The sequence below is a fragment of the Haliaeetus leucocephalus genome, unplaced genomic scaffold (assembly GCF_000737465.1).
Source record: "Haliaeetus leucocephalus isolate CR32 unplaced genomic scaffold, Haliaeetus_leucocephalus-4.0 Scaffold696, whole genome shotgun sequence".
In the NCBI taxonomy this organism is placed as follows: domain Eukaryota; kingdom Metazoa; phylum Chordata; class Aves; order Accipitriformes; family Accipitridae; genus Haliaeetus; species Haliaeetus leucocephalus.
In genome coordinates this window covers 905322-926633 of record NW_010973132.1, presented here as the reverse complement: position 1 = coordinate 926633, position 21312 = coordinate 905322, and the positions used below count along the sequence as shown (strand labels likewise).

At 40.7% G+C, this 21312-nt stretch overlaps 1 protein-coding gene across 1 annotated transcript; it reads right to left on the bottom strand.

The window, feature by feature from the left end:
• Positions 1-740: 740 nt before the first annotated feature.
• On the bottom strand, positions 741-20781 carry LOC104839736 (cytosolic phospholipase A2 epsilon-like). The gene is made up of 17 exons (XM_010580194.1): positions 20739-20781; positions 19794-19930; positions 18396-18527; positions 13734-13797; positions 12974-13140; positions 12738-12830; positions 12334-12371; positions 11031-11166; positions 8877-9013; positions 7027-7249; positions 6245-6359; positions 5088-5225; positions 4475-4582; positions 3816-4007; positions 3125-3291; positions 2112-2292; positions 741-979 (listed from the first exon to the last, which is right to left on the bottom strand). Exons 1-17 carry the CDS (start codon positions 20764-20766, stop codon positions 741-743), a joined length of 2295 nt encoding a protein of 764 aa, XP_010578496.1. The 5' UTR covers positions 20767-20781.
• Between the last annotated feature and the right edge of the window lie 531 nt (positions 20782-21312).

Below are 21312 nucleotides of genomic sequence, written 5' to 3'. Positions count from 1 at the left end.
AGCTACACACTGACCATCATAACATTGCAGAAGTCAAAGGAGTTGGTATCACAAATTTTGTTGCCACCACAAACATCTGTGAGCTTGCAGCAGATTAATAAATGAAGACATGGTTATGGCCTAAGGCTAGGATGTTAAAACTGTTTTTCCAAACCCATTAAGTGTAGGATTTGAAACCTTAGCTGTTATCCTCAGCTTCAAAATCTACTTGGTAGGCAATAGTTCAGAGAGAAGTTCAGCAAAAAAAGATGCTGTCAGATGATTTTTATTAGACAGTTGGCAGAAAAATCAGGGTGTTGTATGTTGATCACTCTGGTGTAGGCAATCAAAAATGTAGACTCAGTGAACAAGGCAAGGCTTTGCTTGGTCTTTGCTTTGGTCTCTGGTTCAAACACCACATACCACCAAGATTTGCATCCAAATCTGGCACAGACTTTTATGAGGTTGAAATCTCATTCTTATATGACTGTATATCCAAATAAGACCCTATAGCTCTACAACTGCTTTTCCATTCCCTAAAACAGTGAAGAGAATTTTTAAAAGTAATCATGATCTGACAATGACTTAAATGCCAGAACCAGCATCAGCCCTCACAGACAGTACTGAATAAAATACATAATGTTCTTTAACAAGCTAACGTGGATGTTCATTCTGTATGGATTCATGTTCCCTGAATATTTGTTAGTCCATTACCAAAACATTTGTATATCTCCTTCTGATGAGATTCATCAAAATATATTTTAAGAGAGTTTAGATGACTGAGGTGAAGAACAGTTTTTAAATCGCTTCTTTCGTTCCACTGCAGTTCGCAAAGCCTGAAGAATTAAACATTTATTATTCAGGATGTTGTATCTGCACAGGTTCAGCAACTTGTTGAAATTCTCTTCAGTATATGTAAGCAGACCAGTGCCATAGGGAGCAGTACAGTTGGACACATCTACTCTTCCCTGCTCCATCTCTGTGGGACTGCGTTCCACATCTGAAGTAAGAACATAGCGAAGTTCAAAACAGCAATGTTACTGAGGTGGAAGACTCCTACCAGGTAATGCAAAATGCACAGTAACAGCCACAAGAAACTGAATTCTCTCAGGAAAATGGTTCAGGATTTAATTACTGTATAGATACTACATCTGCTGCACTAATAAAATCCGCTACTTCCCTGCTTGAGTACAGTCACAGCTGACCCAGAATTGACTGGCAGAACAACTTTTCCATGCAAAATGCTTTCCTCTCTAAATTAAAGTTTTCCATCAGAATATTTCACTTCTGCAGATTTGGAGTTTTGTATTTTTAACTTTTCCATTGGGTGCTGAGCTGACAGCTCCTTATCTACCAACTGGTAAAAAATGACACCAGTAAGCTTCTGTGTTGGGAATTCTCCCTCTCAGGTGGCTGAGATTTTCAGCACATGCAGCAGGACAAATAAGATTATGAACTACATGAGATCTTTTCCAGTAAGCTGGTACATGGATTTTTGGTCAGGTTTTGAGGAAAGCAAGAAAACTGGAGCTGAAGCAGGCAAAAGTATTTGTAAACTGAAAATTAATTTGCCAGGTAGTTTTTTTGGTGAAACAAACAAATCACTATTTATTCTATTGCTGAACTAAAGAAAATAATCTGGCAACTTTTTAAAAAGTGACAGATATCAAAGCAGCTTGTTACCCTGGCAAATCCTTTGCTTCATTGTATGTTTTCAGCACTTTCTAGTCTCGTTTTTTCATGTAAACAAATTAACAAGAGGATGCTACCTTTTTTAACAAAATAAACATAGTATCTCATTACAAGACTGCAAGTGACAGTGTTAGCTACTAGTGGATATAACTTAGTAGATGCCTCCAGTCCTTTATTATCAAAGGAACACAAACTGTCCTGGATGTCAGATAAGGGGTTTTGCCTCAAGCTGCAGCTATTCACGCTTTTAATTTTGAAACTCTTCAGTTCAATCCCTGATTAGTTGGCCAACACTATATCCATCACAACAGGACTGGGAACATGATAACTGAGCCAACTGACAAGCTTGCCAGTCTCTTGTTTTAGAAGAGGAACAAATTCAATGAATAACTGGATGTGACAACCTCAAAAAAAATGATTGATTAATGCTGTTAACTTACTCGGTGTCTTGTATTTTTGGAAGGTATCACACACCAGTGGGAAATAGGCCAAGATTGGTGCCTCTAAGCTGTCCTCAAACACATAGCATTCCTTCAGATGTTCCCGGTCTTCCTGGCTCAGGTCCGTGCTTGGGAATGGGATCCCATGCTCCGAACAGTACTCTGAGAATAGGTCCAGTGGCTGGTTCAACAAAAAGGAGCGTTACAACACAAACAGAGGTTGAAATAAGGCTACCAAGCCCTATAATTGATATTTTACTGCGCTAGGCAATCTGTGATTGATTTATATGTTTACAAATAAGGCTAACTGTGCACTGGAACAAGCATACCCTCTTGATTTTAATATACTCTCGGTAATAGAAATTTGGTTGATTTGCTAACACTGTACATTTTTAAAGCAAGATTACTGTTTTCTGAAATTTATATGAAATACAGATCATTTTTGTGATTTAGTGGGCATAATAGAGGACTTGGATCAGAAAATTTTGATTACATATGGTATCTCACGTCACAGGTTCTTGAGTGTTTGCATTCAGTGCACCTAACAATCAATGTCCTCATGTCCTCCTAGAAATAAATTACATTAATTTCAATCATATACACTCCTCAATGTTTCTTCACAGAAAAACAAAAACTTGACTGAAACTTATGCAAACACCAAGAGTCAAACAAAAAAGAAAAATACCAAATTTTAATTCAAAAATAGCAAAATTTTGTATTAACTAATTACTTTGTAGAAGTTATTTAACTAACTATTGAGGAACTTGGTACCACAATGACAAATCTGCACAGATACACAGAACAGGTTATCTTCTATATGTCTGTGTCCACGTGTGTGTTCCACAAAGCTACTGAAAATACCCCGGATAAAGACAGTGACATTACAGTTAATAGTATCACTGATATGATCATTTAACTTAATAAAAACCAGACCATTTTCTGAAAAAAAGAGAAATGTGGTAATTTAGCTGCTGGACTCATACAGATAAAGAATCACTACTTCAAAACATCACCAGAGTCTGTGATCCTCCGCTGTAATTTAAATGCAAAATGACATCCACTTTCCTCTCTGGCCTCAGAATGGGTGGACAGCTGGTGTTGATGAAGAAAGCTGTATCTACCAGCTTGAGGTAGTCACTCATTTCATTCAGCTGATTGGGAGAAGAATCCAGCACTGTGTCTGAAAGTCAAAAGCTTATATTATCGATTAATTACTGCAGGAGCAAGTCCTTTTTTTTCCCAAATCAGCATAACAAGGAAAGAAAGGACAGCCCAAGCTTACATTAGCCTTTGACACAAAGCCCACGTTTAAATATTTGTCTTTGACACAGTTTTAGCATATATAGCTCAACTCTGAGATCAGTAAGAGGGAGCAGTTCTGAGACTCAGGCTCATCCAAAGTGATACATTAACCTGCTTTTTTAGCTGGTGTAAATTTGTGGCTATTTAGCTTCAGTCAAAGCTGTAAGTCATTTTTCTGTAGGAAGAACAGAATTCAAGCAAGCCTGCTGTGGCTTCTCCAAGACAGAAACAAGACCAGCAGTACATCATCTGGGGCTCAGCAAAACACATTCCACAGACATATTAATCAAATAATTTTAATCAAAATTTGCCTTTGTGCTAAAGCTTATCAAATACTTGTCCTTGGCAAGTAGCAGCACTCAAATCACCTTCAAAGATGCATCTAAAATAATTTACTATTACCTTTCCACATGCAGAAGCTCTCATTCTCTAAATACTTGTTATGTAGCTGTAAGCCCTTGAGGAAATTATGATAAGTTGAAACCACTGGCCGTCCAGTCATCATTTCTCGAAGAGTATTGGAAAGACAACCTTTGGGAATGGATAAGCAAGTTGTCTGTTCATGAGGCTTCTTGGGCAGAGCAGGGTGTTCCTCTGTAGGAAGAATGAGAAGAGGGTATGTGTCTGCCTTTGTTTAGAGTGTTTCTCTGATACTGATAATAACAAAGAAATAGGGGCTGGGCAGCCAAACCACCACGGCCCCATTTGTGATGGAGTGCACACACCGACATACAGACTGTTCTAGGCAGAGGTGGGTTTCAGAGCCACAGCATCATCATGTTGTTCCCTGTCTGGCCTCTCCCTCCCCAAAGGACTCATGATAACCCTCTTGTGACTAACAAAACTCCCCAGGGATGTTGCACAGTGAGCAGCGCAATGTTTTTTCCTGTTTTCCAGCACAACTGTTTCTCTCCTGTTTTTCCTTCATTCCCAAAGGCCTGGTGTCCCCTAACCCAGAAACAGGACACAAAACCAAACCCTTTACCAAATGTCAGGTTTCACATTTCAGAGAGGTGTGAAGACAATGCAGATGCAAGTAAAAAGTAACCCAAATAACTAACCAATGTCATGCTCAGTGCCTCGGGTCCATCTGTGCCAGAAGTCCTCTGAATGACCCGAGAGGTAGACAGCATCCATAAAATTCTGGGAAAATATATTACTCCATGTGCCTTGAAAGTTTAAAAAAAAAAAAAAAAAAAGCCACACTTAATACTGCTTTGAATTTTTAGAGCACAGCTGTGACAACCTCTGGATTCGGTCTCTGTGGTTGTTTAAATTAGCACTGTTCTAGTTATGAAATATTACAAATTTTAGTATGAATATCAAATGCCATGCCATTCCACATCATGTCTGGCTTATGACTAGGCCATTTTAGAAACTTGGCTGTTTATACAAGTCAGACTGTGATTTTAATACTTCAAAAGATCAGTTCTAATGTGTGTGCTCTGTTTTGATCTAACCTAAGAAGTTCAGCAAATTAACTACATTTGTCTCAAGTATTTGCTTCCTCTTTTGTTACTTTTGGCCGGTTCATTTGAGATTTAAAATGACTGCATCAGATACATTATTTGGTGTACTGGTATTGCTCCTTGCAGACCAGTAGTTATTATATGCCAGGTCTGTGTAGTCAACTATGTGGTTATAAAGGTGATGTTTTCTGAGATAGTAAATCACCTTCCAAGAAGCAGATGCGGGACTCTGGGATCTTCTTCATCAGGTGACCCATGAAGAACTCACTACCAAAATCCTCTGAACGAACAAAGGCCCCATATTTCAGGAAACCCACCTCATAAGGTGTGAACTCCACCCACTCTGCAAATAAGGCATCAAGAAGGACTTATTGCAGCCACCTGAACACATGTAAAAGTAACAGCTTAGAGAATCCAATGCTGGAAGAACAAGGCCTGTAGCTTCAGCATGTTGGTGACAGGCAGTTCAAATCACCATGTTTTGAAACAAACAGGTGCCCTTCAACGCATTGCATGTTAGATTGGTGAATGCAAAAGCTAAATTTACTTCCTCCACTAACACTGTGAAAATCCATCCAGCTTGGGGTTCAGGTCCATTTCTGTACTAGGAAGAACAAATTGGGGCTGAAAGTCCACTGACTGCTAAGGCCCTACGTAAGATGTGGTGGTTTTAGTTCTTCTGAGTCAGCAATGACACCAGCTACCATTCATTCTCAGACTCTGATAATCACTGCCTTGTGAAGGTAAAAAAACTCTGACCAAAACCCACCCAAACTTTGGCTGAACACACTGAGACTGCAGACTGTGCAGATGATTGTGCTCAGTTGCAGGATCTCCTGCTTCGTTAGGGCCAGAAAACACCACGGAAATAGTTAGTGATCAGCATCATTGATCAGGGCACAGAGCACTGCCCCTCCTCAGATCCCTCTCTGGCTGCTGGGAGCTTCCTTCCCCTCTCAGCCCCCTCCACATCTCCCTTCTCCTCCCATCCTTGCCCTCCTCCCCCAGCTCTTCACAACTCTCTTGGACTACTGGTGCCTGGGCAGGAACCCCAGCAGCTGAAAGAGGCTGTGAGGAGTAGGTGGGGATGAGAGTGAGAAAGAGCAGTGGTGATGGCTCTCAAGGCTGCCAGCAAAAGGCATCTCTGCCCCTCACAGGGCAGTGTCTTTGCACAGGTATCTCCCTACCATAGTATTAGGATGCATGTTTTTCATCCAAGTCAGAACCCAGGTGCGAAGACAGGGGAAAAAGAAATTATTTAAAAGATTTATTAGCTTGGACATAGAGTAAAAGCTTTTGGCATTCACCCAGCATTAAAAGGAAACTCCTTAGATTTATAAAAGTCCGTATAATGATCATTACCTTTAAAATCCAGAGTGCTAAAGTCATCCTTGACATTGAGGGACAGGTATACGGGCAGTGGATTCTGCCCCTGATTTACTGCCAGTTGCTGATCAGAGAGTTTGTGAGTACTTTCCTGTTTATAAAGAACAGAAGTCATTGTAAAAGAAGAACGTGATGCATGGACCTAAAACAGTATCTAAGCATGGACTATCAATGAAACGGCTCCTAAACCTCAGCAGATTTTTGTTCTGTGTACTTCAGTTGTTTGACCACACAAATGTGTTCATGCATTATCTGTTATCAAACTTCGCCAAAACATTGTGACTGATGCTTCCAGGGATTTTGGAATGGCGGATAGAGCAAAAATGTGAGAAACTTGTCTGTGCAGTCACTAGGATATGACTTGCTTTAAGGAAAGATAAAGATATTTAGCTACCCTGGAGGTGCTGCAGATAAAAGCCAACCAGGGCCCACTTCATTCAATACGGCTTTGTTTACTGGCTATATATTCCTATGCCTGAACTTAGCTCTGTCAGAGCCACCTCTCCTCTGTATGTTACTAGAATGCTCATTTGATCTGAAATTGAAGATGGAAAATCAGTTTCATTAACACCTTGACTTTTTAAATGCCCAGAAATTTCCCCTATATGCTTGCATTTTAGGCTTACTGTGTTATTTTTCTTCTAAAAAGCCAAAGAAAGATCCCTCAGAAATTTTGAGGGTCTTTCCTATAACTGAATCCAGAACTTTAGACATGAAAAGTTAGAAATCCTCTAGAATAAGGGATAGATATACAATACCTGATGATGTAGCATACAGTCAATGAAGAGTCCCCATAAATCTGTAAAGGAGAGCTTGTGCCCCTCTTGCTTTCTTTCACAAAGCTCCTTTTCATAGTATTTCATATGATCCAATGAGAAACAGTGCAGCTTGCTCTTGATCACATGTTTCCTGATATCACCAATTGGCCCTCTGAGATCATTCTGTGACCAATTTGCATCTTCATATAACTTTGCCATGGTCCTGGTAAAAAGAAACATACTGTGGTTCATCACTGGGTACATGACAATTCATGGGCTTATACCTCACATAAGCGTTTTGTTTCAGGATACACAAGGCTCTTACCCTCCAACTTTTACCTTGGAAGAGCAGTTCAAAGCCCAGGCAGAATTTAGACTATAAAACGATATTTTTGCTGTAGCGATACATTCAAAATCATCCTAGCTTGTTTCTTCTCAGAATCAAAAGAGTAATAAAGCAACACCCATAACTTAACACAGTTTTACTAGAATTAGCCTTTGATTGTCCAGGTTCAAGCCACAGCTTCTGTGTGAGGCCAGTTCCCTCAGCTGTTTCAGACACGGTGTGAAATGTTAAGCAGGAGTTTAGCAGCAAACATTGCCCTGGACAAGTGCAAGAGCTCCCCTCCTTGGGCATGCAGCAGGCGGGTCACCTCAGACTCTTGGCACACACAGGGCCAGTCTGCTTGAGATTTCAGTTCCCAGAGTTCAGGCAGATTCCAGTCATCCATTCTCATCCCCCAACCCACTTGTTCTAGTTCTGTCTCATGGATCTTTTTAGAGCAGCCCTCCAGAGGCAAAACACTTTAAAGCCCTAGACCCCTGCTAGTCATGCAAGGCAGTCAACATTGTGTGCATGACACTCCCTGTTTCGCAGGGCTTTTCTTTTGAATTCTCCTTTTCAGATCCATTTAAGAGTGGAGCCAGACAAATATTACAAGAGGATTTCTGAAGTGTTACATGCAACTAGATAACCCAAGAGATACACAAAGGAAAGGAAAACAATATTTTCCTACTTTTCTTTTTCTTATTGCTCTCAAGCTTGCTCGGGTATCAGGTCTGCATCCTTTCAAAGATTCAAGACCCCAGGTCTCCAGCTACATTGCTTCTCTTGCACCTCTGCAGCATCTTCTCTGACTCATGATTAACATCTCATTTGTCTGCACTGGCAATCAAAAAGTTTACTTCTCCCCCAGGAAGCAATCCTCATTTCTCACATTCCCAAGAAAATGCCAGCTTTTTGGCCTAGCAGGCCCTATTCAGTCCCTTGTTCATTGCCATAAATAACCACTTTTCATTCAAACTGAAACACAAAGACACCTCTAACCCCCATCTTAACATAGGAATCTTTTCTGTCAGGTAACTGGGAAAGGAGAAATGGAGCTGAGTCATACAGAATTTTCATCAAAAAATAACCACTTTTCCCACCCATTCTCTGCATCAGGCACCGAGTTTATGACAGAAACAAGTGCAGCCCCCAGGAGAACTCATACTGTATGGCATGGCAGAAAGGCGTGTATCCGAGCCACAGAACAGCTGCAGGTGGGTTTGTCACCTACACTGAACTGCAAGGAGATACAGGTAAACCATCCTGGGTTGTGCTCTTTTCTTTTAGTTTCTGTAAATACTTCAGTGCAGTTATAGAAATATAGTAGTTCTCACTCAATTTGTTTCTTGTAACTAGAAGAAATAAGGGCTACAGGACTGAGCGGTCCCATGAAATGGGTGAGCATCAGAAGGAAGCCAAGCCCCAGCATCACACTGAGTAAAATTCGGCAGCAAGGCACTATGCTTCACCAGGTTATCACTCTGCTAACACAAACAGCAAGCACAAGCCCAGCTCTCCTTACCATGTTGTGGCAGATAAACCACTGATGTATGAGACACAGTCCAAAACACCCAACTCCTGGAGAGCCAGAAGACTGCCACACATAGCCGTCATGGACCGCACGCCCCCTGCGGTGGTCACGACTGCCACCACTGGCACCTGCTCAACACACAAAGGCACAGATTCGTTCATCACCAGATGAAATAGGGAAGTGATGGGCATGCAGAAAAAGTAATAGCAACACCCTGATTCAGGTAGGTTTGGATTCAATTCACCCTCTTCATGGCAGCGCTTAGGTGTGTGTCTGAGTTGTGTAAACTTTGGTTGGACTTAGCATATGCTGAAAGCATCTTCCTGATCAGTGATGCTTTGGTAAATCAGAAGCTGTAAGTATGGCTGTTGTATGGCATAATCTATTTTCAGATTTGTAAAGTCTTTTCTGTATGTTTCCCATTTTTCCTTTTTCCTCACATCTTTCCCTCAAAACACATTTTAAAATCCTGAGTATAACCGAGGGCAGAGGAGCAGAGCAAAAGCTGCCTGCATAATTTTTTCTTCCTCTAAGTTTATATACAACATTTGCTATTCTCCAGGCAGATGGTGCCAAGCTTTATAGATTTATTTTAATTTCCTCTTTGTTACCCAGATTACCTCCCCCTCCCCTGACATAAATGCTATATGTAATTTGGTCTTACTTTCCTCAAGGATGCAGCAATTTTGTTAGCCATCCTCCCTTTGTGCCATAGGTAGCACTTACCAAAACTGAGACAACAAATTTATTCGGTTTTAGGAACGTATCTTGCCATGACCTTTAATCTTGTCTTCATTGTATTTTATCATCTACTTGGGGGTTTTGTTTTTTGTATTTTAATGTGACTCAATAACCCTTTATTCTCATTTAATAACAAGTCCTATTCTACTTGTTATTTAAGTTCATGAGCACTTCGACTTAGTTAAAAAATGCTGTCCTGGGGGCTGAGGAGAGCAGTGGAGGAAATCCTACACAGGCACATTCTCCCAGTTGCAGAAGAGTCCCTTCCTGACTCTTGCTCCGAGCACCACAGCCCCATAACAGATTACTGTCCTCCAGTAACAGAGCAGCTACCTCTGAGTCCAGGGATCCCCAGGAGAGGAGAAAGCAAGAGGTAACACAGCGAAAAACATACAAGACAGATGCTGCTGTACCAGTGTGCTAAGGGAGAGCTGCAGCCTTCCTCTGTGAGCCCTGTGTAGCAGCAGAGAAGAGGAGGGGTGCCAAACTGAGGAGAAACAGTCTCAGTCCAAGCAACCAAACTTCACCATTTGGTTTGGTTGCTGTTGTTATCCTGGTTTCAGCTGGGATAGAGTTAATTGTCTTCCTAGTAGCTGGTACAGTGTTTTGAGTTCAGTATGAGAAGAATGTTGATAACGCTGATGTTTTCAGTTGTTGCTAAGTAGTGTTTAGACTAAAGTCAAGGATTTTTCAGCTTCTCATGCCCAGCCAGCGAGAAAGCTGGAGGGGCACAAGAAGTTGGCACAGGACACAGCCAGGGCACCTGACCCAAAGTGGTCAACAGGGCATTCCATACCACGTGACGCTACATCTACTACAGAAACTGGGGGGAGTGGGGGCAGGGGATCGCCGCTCGGAAACTAGCTGGGTGATGATCGACGGGTGGTGAGCAAATGCACTGTGCATCATTTGTACATTCCAACCCTTTTATTATTGCTGTTGTCATTTTATTAGTGTTATCATTATCATTATTAGTTTCTTCTTTTCTGTTCTATTAAACCTTTTTTATCTCAACCCACGAGTTCTACTTCTTTTCCCTATTTTCTCCCCCATCCCACTGGGGGGGGGGGAGTGAGTGAGCGGCTGCGTGGTGCTTTGTTGCTGGCTGGGGTTAAACCATGACAGTTATACACATGTTCATCTCAATAAATATGTTCTTTGGGTGCCCCTGAGTGAGGATGGAGGTTAGCAGAGAATAAAGGAGCTATAACTGACCTCCTGACACTTCCTCTTTTCTCTGTGCCAAAAAATCTTGGATACAATCTTAAGTGCATATGATGGCCTATACATTTCGGTCTAGAAGATGTGGAGGAGCTCTATGGGTAGTCATGCAAGTACATCACATCCACTTCATTCAAACTGGTGCAGAATATTTCAAGTTCCCAAGATGCTGTCCCCACATACCTCATCCACCTGCAGGTCTTCATCTAAATGAAGAACATTTTTCAGAGCAGCAGCAACCACCTTCTTCCTTTTACAGATGAAATCATGCTCCTCTGCACATAGATCAAACCCCAAACGCAGATCTAAATTCTTGCAACTAGAGCATAAGAACAGAACATGTTACCTGTAAGCCACTTCTAGAGCTACAGCCTGAGTCATCAAGCAAAACCAGCAACAACAATAAACCAGTTTAAAGAAAGGCTACTTCCATGCACATGAAGGTTCCCCTATGCAAATGAAGGCAGGTAAATGGATATCACAGGCCCTGTAGTTTTGCCTTGCTGTGGAGATTTTAGACCAGAATCATGTCCTGAACTATTTCACACCATCGTGAGGATGTTAAATGAATCAAATTCTCTGCTGATGAAAAAAAAGGAACATAACTGAATTCAAGCTGTTTCACATAAAGCTCTGAAATTTGGACACCTCTTCACATTCTCTTGCCACGTATGTGTTTCCTGAAGAGCAGAGGGGCCTAAGCAGTTACTTAAACTTAACATGCTTTAGGCAAACTCACCCTAATACCATGGTAGGGTTATCTCTACTAAGAGCTTGTGCTGTAAATACTTGAGTCAGAAAATGTCTCAAGCGTATCCCTTCATATCTGTACATGATTATGAACATCATGTGCATCATTAATTCTGGAACTTCTATTTTCACAGGGCTACTGTTTCAGGGGGTTTTCAGCCAAAAGGTTATTTCATCCCTTCTGTGACTTGTAATTAATATTCAGTAAAAACCTCTGATTTATCTCTGTCTGCAGTTAGTGCTTGCAATGTAGCTAACTAATCAGTAGGGGGTAATGTTGGCCTTTGGAAAAATCACTGCAAGCCAGTCAATAAATTACTTTCCACTTGTTTCATTGAAAAACGACCTTCAGAGGACTGGTAGATGCATAATGGTGTTAGAAACACGTTAGAAATGTTACACATAAGCATGTGTGTGTTACAGATAAAGGTTAAAAGACAGAGGGATTCTTAATATCAAAATTAAGAAGCATTCACATTAGGAAAAACACTGTGACTGGTTATACCCCATGACTACGTACCACCTATTCTATGCTGAACTCTTACCAAGCAATTTAAAAGCATGCATCATATTATTAACCTTTCCCCATATTTTAGTCTTCTTTAACCAATTACAATCTTTATTCCTTGCTTCAAAATGAGCTAGTTTAAGCTGTAGCTTGCGTTCATCTAAAGATGATACTATGAAAGGATAGAAGATGGCCAAAGTAATCATTCAAAAGAAATAAAAGATTTACCCATCTGCTTCCTTCACAGACACCTCATAAGATTCACCCTGAGAATCAAGAATGAAAACACCATGAATTTTAGGTAGAATTGAAAGTTTGCAAAAGCAAGTTTTACAGTATTAACAATTATTCAGATACATAGTCGAATGATAAATCTTTGGTCTCTTCTCAGGCCTTCTGCACAGAATCACCACTAAGATCCTGCTTTTAAAATACTTTTAAAGCGATCAGCAATTCTGAATATGCTACTTTTTCCCTGAATAATAGTTATACTTTCAAGTGTATGCAGAGCTGAACATACATATAACTCAGCTAGTACACATTTAATAACCAAATTAATAACGGAGCAGGTGTCACATAGATACAGCTTACACTTGCTGAAATAATTCCAAATGCTGCCAAAGGTTACTCACTCTCATCACTGTCACTTTCTTTCCCAAGTCCAGAGAATGAAGAGGCACAGCCAGAGGACTAGTTACATCCATTTCCCTCCTAGATGAGCCATGCTGAATTAAAGCAGGAAAAAAATTGTTATAAGGAGAAAATTATTTAGAACCTATAAGTACAAACCTACCAGAGCACGGCTAATTCATCATGCTTCTCCCAAAAGTTACTTTAGCTATTATCACTGTCCACAAGCAAAACATACACCACAGAAAAAACACTCCTTTGGCAGCATCATGTGCAGTCTGGGTTGACTGTGCTTGATGTAATGGAACATGGTGGTTTCACTGCTTCCTTGTCTGCAGCCAGGACCTTTGGAAACATCCTGGGTTTCTTCATAGGATCCTTTCATTGTGAACGTGAAATCTCTCCCTAAGAACAAGAAACAAACCACAGTAAAATGTTAACTGCATCTAGCCCTGAAAAATAACAAATAAAAAAGCCTCAAGTAAAGTTTCAGCCTTAGTGCAGTCAACATTAATCTGGGCCACAATGTTTTTCCTCCCCCATAATCAGCGTGAACAAGGGCCACAGAATAAGCAGCAAAAGGCTGGTGCAGCATTGCAACCTCTCCCCTGCCAAGCAATGGAGAACATGTTAGACCAGTGGATGCCACAAGCAGCGTTCACACCCCCTGAGTTTCCACAGTAGTCTTTCCACTCCTTATAGTTGTGTCTCCCCTCTTTTATTTTCTGTTCTCATCACAGGAATTCCAGTTCCATCACACTGCAGTGATGATTCTGAGTCTCCCAGCCACCTCCACAGTTTCCCTTGAGCTACACAGTCACACCACCTCCAGAGGATTCTCACTATTAGCAAGTAAGTAATTCAGGAAACACCTCAATCAATCCCCAAGCAGCCCTGATACAAATAGAGACTAAAGCAGACCAAATATTTATCTAAATTCAGCTGCTTCTCCCATAGCACAAAAAGCAGTGACAAACGATTCATATCAGTAACCTCACTTGTGTAAGATCTCTTCATTTTTGTTTCATTCACATGTACTTCCAAACAGGAAATTTCACGAGACTGGAAGAGATAAGCAATAAAATCACTGGTCACAGAAACAGTTCAGGATCCTCCCTGAAGATCTAGGGGTCCTGTAGAAACACCAGGCTTGGCCATGATGTCCTGTGAACGTGAAGAAATTACAGAGGCTGATTCTCTTGTATAAATCATGCAAGCAATACTGTGGTCAAGGGAGCTAGGATAGCTGTGGATCTGTCCCATTATATTTAAATACCATTCAATCCCCAACAGTTAACACAAGAAATTTTTCTCCCCATCTAGGCCACGCTTTAACTTTTGTCTACAGAAGAGTGAGCTGAAGGATACAACTCTGCAAAACAACTGGACAAACGGGCCTCTACTTCAATACCTCTGGGATGAAGCTGAAACTTCCCAAGAGAGTGCTGCATAGGAGGAAGTAGCAGCACAGTACTTCAGACATGGTGTGAAAAGAGCCTTCGGCTGCAAGGTAGACATTCAGTAGTAAACTCTGCAGTGACACTGGATTCAGTCCCTTCCCAAGTTTCCTTATTTACTGCCATTTCATCAGTGAGCAGCTCACTGGCACTGTGGCAGAGTGCTGGTCCAAGCCTCTCCCAACATAGAACGCATTACAAGCATGGCCAAGTTCAAAACTTTACAACCACACCTGTGCCTCATCTGAAAAAGAGTAAAAGCTATGCCTAAAGGCATAGTTTTTCCAACTACATCCTTCAGTTCTGCAAGAACATAAGCATAAAAAAATGAAACAATTACCACTAGTACGCCATTAGTAATGATGTTCTCAGATACACCTGGACTGAAAAGGAAAGAGGTTTATTTAAGAGTGGGTATATGAGCAATAATCTTTTAAATGAAAACAGTTCTCTGAACTCAGTTTTTCTAGCTGCCAAGTGCCATCAGCACTTCTTTCACCTCTGTCTCATGCTCGCTGCCAGGTCGCAGTCCCATAGTTCCTAGGGACACTCCCTCTTTCTTACCTTCCTTGATGAGCATCATCTCTCCTTAGGCTGAATTACAAAATAAACACCCACCCTCAGCTATAAATAGTAATTGAGACTGTCACTCGAGAAGGGATTTCACCAGATTCAGGAGAGAAAAGCAACCATGGGGAAGCTGCTGAGATGGGATGTCTAGGCACAGATTCATGAAGCCACTTCCCCAGTGCTGCACTACCACTCTCTCTAAAATGCAAAGTTTTCTGATGACAAATTCTGTAACATTTAGGCTTTACTCACATGTTTTCCAGTAGAAATTCCACTTCTAGTTCTTCCTGATTCTGAAAATAAGATTTATTTTTCATTTAAGGAAAATGTACGCATAAACTTTTTCCTTTGATAGAGCTCTGATGATTTTGTATAACCCTCCCTTGCAAGGTTTTCAAGGTTTTGCTATTCCCACACTCTCTGCATCATAATGTAAATGGATGGAGCCTTCTTTGGCTGCCCTTTCATTTCAAGTCTCTCCACCGCTCTACTGTTTACAAACCAACTGTCCCCCAAAGGGGAAGAGGAGATCAAGTATCATGGAATAGGGGGTAAAGGTCCTGTTATTCATTTATTAGTAGGATGAGACATGGGTCAATCAATGCCAAGGAAGGAAGGTATAACAGGTGAATGATGCAGGACAATAAATGGACCTAGGTGGTGAGCATGTCTGGGTTAAAAAAAAAAGAATCTGCAGAGTGTGGTGACTAAACATTAAAAAAATTGTGGGAGAAAAGGCCAAGTTGGAAAATGAAAATTGCCAGGGTGAAGGGAAGAAGAGAGAAGAGGAGAGACTGAAGCTGTGAAGGGGAATGAGGGAAAGAGCTCACAAGTGCCAAATCAAGATGAAAAGGGGGGAAGAGCATAAGAGCAGGAAACAGCAACAGAAAAGAGTAACACACCAACAACATAAGAGGGACTGAATAATGTTACTGCAGCCATTTGCTGGATCAGCCTGTGTGGGACACAGCCAATCCAGGAAATACCACACAAAAACATATATCAGAGAGATCTTCTATATCACCCACAGGAAGGAAAACACTAATTAGTGGAAGATATAAATCTCCTTCTGACAAGCAATGGTAAAATTTTTCATTCATATTCAGAAGAACTAACTTTTACTGCCAAATATCTCTTCTGTCTGGCTGTACAGCATACTTTAACTACGCAAAGAGAGTGTGAAAACTGTGCCAGGTCTGATAATATAGATGCCAAGGTAAAATCATCACTGCAGTAAAGGTGAAAAGAGTATTTTTGTATATACTAGTTCATGGCAGTAAAAAGGACAGCTCAGGTGGCTTCTCTGAGGGCTGGATCTGTGGCATATTAACTTAGCAGCACATGGTTCTGCTTGTTTATTTCTCCCAAAGCCTACGCGTTTCATGTGAATCAGGGTGATCGCAACAGTTTGTAACAGATGGCTGAGGGATGGATTTTAGAAAGCAGTTGCCTTACAGAGATGCAAGACAGACTTTATCAAGCACCAGATTGTGACCAGTCTGTACTATCCAAACTCACTGACTGACTGTTCCAACTTTATCCAAAGAACAGCAGAAATAATGTTCAGGAGACCCTGGCTTGTAACATCTGACTAACTGTGCCTGCCTTACATTCCCATCCTTCTTATGCTGTTGTACACACACTCACGCAAATTACATTTCTATTAAATCCCATTCACATTTTTGTGGGTGAAAAACCTGGAGCAAAGCAATGGGAAGACTTGTTAGACCACACCATGAGCAAGAGGCACAGCAGGAAGCAACTGTGATGCTCTGACATTACCCATCCAGCCTCCTCAGCCCTCTTTTTGAAATATCTTGGTAGATGAAAGAAATCATTATGGACAGAGGTGGCTGTACTGCCTATTATTAAGGTTGCCCAGCATGTTCCATTAATAAGTCACTTTTTTAAAAAAAAAAACCCAAAACTAACCCTAAGTGTTCTAAAAATCCATGTACAGATCATAATCTATGATGCCTCATGGGCACCTGAGTAGGAGTCGTGATCTGAATAAGGACAGCTTGACCAAGACATTCCTGAGACACAGCTCACTTTGTTTTATCTCCCCAACTTCCACCTTGCTAAGCCAACGGTTAAGCGAACTCTGCACATGCCTCAGAGCAAACTCACAGCTTGAATCACACCTCAAATGATCTCAGTTACATGAGGCTTTTTCTAAGGAAGGTCATAGCCAGCTGGAGCAGGTATACTGAAATCCTTAGTAAGGATCTGCTTTCCAGAAAAATAGTTAATAAACACTCTCCAAAGCAACAGTAATAAAAAAAAAAAAAAAAACGGGAAAGAGCATTTTCCGGACAGCCTGACACAGCAGTCTAGAAACAAAGAGAACACACACCATTCCTAGGAATTGTAAACTCAAGCCCTTAACGAAGTGTGAAAAAGCTCTGAAGTCTCATTACTACACAGACTCCAAGCAGAGGTGGTGTTACATTTTGCAGAAAGTAATCTGAGTACGTATTTTGCTCTCTTAAAAGATGGGTGTGATTTCTCCACCTGTCCTCTCAGCAAGTTCACCAACCAAACATTTCAGAAGAAACTCTTTATCCCCTCTTTAATACAACCAAACACAATATTCATAGAATCATAGCATGATTTGGGTTGGAAGGGACCTTAAAGGCCATCTAGTTCCACCCCCCCTGCCATGGGCAAGGACACCTTCCACTAGACCAGGTTGCTCAAAGTTCCATCCAACCTGGCCTTGAACAGTTCCAGGGATGGGGCATCCACATCTTCTCTGGGCAACCTGTTCCAGTGTCTCACCACCCTCACAGTGAAGAACTACTTCCTTACATCTAATCTAAACTGAAAGAGGGTAGATTTAAAGCCATTATCCCCTGTCATATCACTACATGCCCTTGTAAAAAGCGCATTCTTTTGAGACATATGCAGCAGATAAAACTCCTAGGTCACACACTGACCTAGAAGAAAAGAATAAAATATTGAGGAGATTCTCATTCATCAAGCCCTATCCACTCTGTGCTGGCTCAGCCACCCTAAAAGATATTTGTAACCCTGTAAAAAAAGATCATAAACAGACTTGCTGAGAATTTAAAAATAAATTAATTAATTAATAATAATTAAAAAATTGTTGTTTATCAGGAGGTGGAAAAAAATCTGAGATATTTTCATGAGAATATATAATCATTTACCAAGCATACTGCCTGAAAGCGCAGGACAAAACCACTGGTGAAGCTGAGAGGAGGTACCCCTAGTGAGCTACTGGCCAAAGGGTCAGGGCAGATGCCCAGAAAAGGGGCCAGGTTTATTCCCATCCCTGCTCGGTTAGTCTCCTACAACAGCGAGATGTCTAACCATCAGTTTCGTCATTTTTGAGTCTTGCTCTTTTTTTTTTCAAAAGACATTTTGAAATATCAAAAAAATTTCAGAACAGGAAAGCCATTTTGCATCTGATTGCAATCACAACAAGAGGGGAGACTGTTATCCCTCCTAAACCCTAAGCATTTAACTCTGTGCTTTAATAAGGTCCTTTTAACAAAGCCTTTGTGTGAGAGAACAACTCTAACGTTTAATATAAGTAGTAACTTGGGACAAAATTCTGACCAAGAGTATTTTATCTATCCTCTTAATTTCACTCATCTTTTCATTTCTCACCTCTGGATTCAACAGAAAATTCAGGTGAACTTTTTCTCCAAGTTGGATTTTAGCAACATCAAAGCGAACAGTCAAAAGCTGGTCATCTGGTGTAAAAGTATCCTCATCACAGACTGTCAGCTCCAGGATGTTCTGAGGAGAAAGGCAGAGATGCATATAAATGCCGTATTCTGGGACTACTGAGGCCAAAAGAAAGGTCTAGCAAGAGTCAGCATGCAGCCCTTGCATTGTTCAATGTGGACAGACTCCTGCAACAGTGTGGAGCTCAGTTCACAGCTCCTGTAGCTCAGATTGCGAAGTCAAGGACTAACCCCAGAAGAGGTAAATCACCAGATTTGGCAATGAACAAGAGCTCAAAAGAAAGGCAGCATAAGTGACATGTATGATAGTAACATGCACTGGGCAGGGTAGAGATTACACATGCTGTTCATCAGATCTTTTATGGATTCAAAATTACTACCTTGAGAAATTCTGGCATATCAGCAGAAAATAATAGTAGAGAGCAAACTCTTAGCCCTTTACAAATGGAAGATAAAGCATATTAACAAACTCTTTTAACAAGCTTTAAATTGTAGTGACTGCCCTTGCAATTCCTCAGGGCTCAGATCACCCATGGCAGCATGAGAAGATGCAGCATTATTAAGACAGGGAAGCTGACCCCCCATATCTAGATTGTGCATCACTTGCACTGACTGCTAATCTATTTCTGCTAACTCCACAAACATTTTAACAGTTTTTTACAACTGTTCTGGGACAGAAAGAAGCATTCAACTTTATTCCAGATGATCCACAATCCTCTGGGTTTACACTTATTCAAAGCATAGGATAGGCATGGTTCTGTTTTAAGTCTGTATGTCAAATGTACAGTTTGCTTTCTTATAGCCTATTAGGCTTTTGAAAATATGCCTGTTCAATGATGGAATAGTTAGTATTAAAAGATATTTTTAATTTTTCAAAACCAGTATTAAGTTATGGTACCTTTTATAATTTACAAACTGCATCTCTGTTACTGTATAAAGCAGGTATTACAAGCTTACAGCAACATACAGCAAAAATGCCTTCACAGTTGCATGTAAGAAAATGTTAACTAATCCTCTAAATGGTTTATAAAACCTCCCATCCAATTCACGGGGTTCTAGTGCTTAGAAGATGACAGAGACCAGTCAGGGCACCAGAGAATCCATACCAAGGCTTGCATATTTACTTGCTGGTAGGAAACAGCATCTCTCATGATGTCTCTTGACACTTTCACTATCTTTCTGTTACCATCCTATTCCTCAGCATACCCGAGTTCAAGCCCCTACATGAGCGTCAAGGCTCTCTAAAGAGTCTGCATGCAGCAGGTGAAGATGTTCCCTTTAGAAAGTGTCTGCTCACTACCACAGCTGCAGATTCTACCTTTACTTCACTTTGTATCATGAAGTGGAAAGTTTCATTCCAGACAGGGTTTCTGCAGTTGCGTACAGTTCTTGTCCGGGCTTCCTGACATGAAGCTGTTGGCAGCCACAGCTTGACATAGCAATCAGTTTGGCTCACTGTGTTAACAAAAAGATGCGTAATTAGTACAGCAGTACTTTTTTATTATTTCTTTTGCCCAGTCAGGGGAAAAAAGATTAACATCTGAGGAGTCCTAAATATTTCATTACACCCAAAGGAAAACATTCTGGGTTTAGAGTTATTTAACTTTTCTATCTACATTTATGTCAATTCCAAACAAAGGTCAATTTTAAACCACTAATTCAATTTGTTAACAACAGCCAAAATATTTAATTTCAACAGTGCTGAAGTATGCCAGCTCTTCTGTTTTTTTACTTCTACTTTCAAATATTTGTGAAGCTCCTAGCAAATTCATGTATGACTTCACTTCCTGAAACTTCGCTTTTTCAAAAACTGAAGAATTTAGTTTGGGGGATTTTTTGACCTGTTTCTAATTGTAATGCACAAGTCATCCACAGTGATATAGCAATGAAAACAGAAACACAGCAGCACCCAACACAACTACTGATTTTTCCTGCATCCTTCATAAAGGTGCCCCCTTTCAGAAGGGAAATGGGCAACCTGTGGATAAAGGGGCAATGAAGAGTTAGCAGAAAGGGAAATACCATGGAGCAGCCAGTGAAGGGACTTTCCCAACATAGAATTTCTATTCTATTTCATTTCTATTGTTAACTGTTTTCTAAATTATTTTAATTGAGTCTGAACAAAAGTGAAAATAGATACAACTTCTTCAGCCAAAAAACCTGAGACATTACTGTAATCCAAGCAACAGGTGTAGAAGAGCACTAAATTCAGGTGACAGTGATTTCCTTGCTAGCCTATAAACATTCCACCAGTGATACTTACACAGATCTGCTTTGCGGAGATTTCTCATGCTTATGATTTTTACAGTAAGCCAGCACAACTGAGGTACTTCTGGCTGCAGAACAATGAGAAAAATACCTTAATTATTAGCAAATAACTCAGCTATAACTAAGACAGCCTATCCGATAGCATAGCAAAGGCCATTCTTTCATTAATGCAGTGAATATGTTTCCATTTTAATTATTTGAGACAATTTCTGAGAAGAAATTCTTTCTTGTCATTTGACACCATGTAATGTCAGATTCCAGCTATATTTACTAACCAGCTGTGCTTAAGATTAAGTTTTCTAAAGATTTAGGGTTTGGAGGTTAAGTTTTGATTCAGGGTGTAGTAAGAAATATCACAAGAGTTTTCACACAAAAAGTCATTACATAATTGCCCCTGTAAAATCCAGCTACCTTCAAACTACAGAGTTTGCTCCTCAAATTTCAGTCTGAGTGCAACAGATTACAGCACAGCACTTCCTGGTGTGCCAGCATGGGGACCATGGGATGCCCTCCTTCCTCCGGCAGGTACTGCTGCCCATCTGCCACGTAACGTTACTGCTGTACAGGAC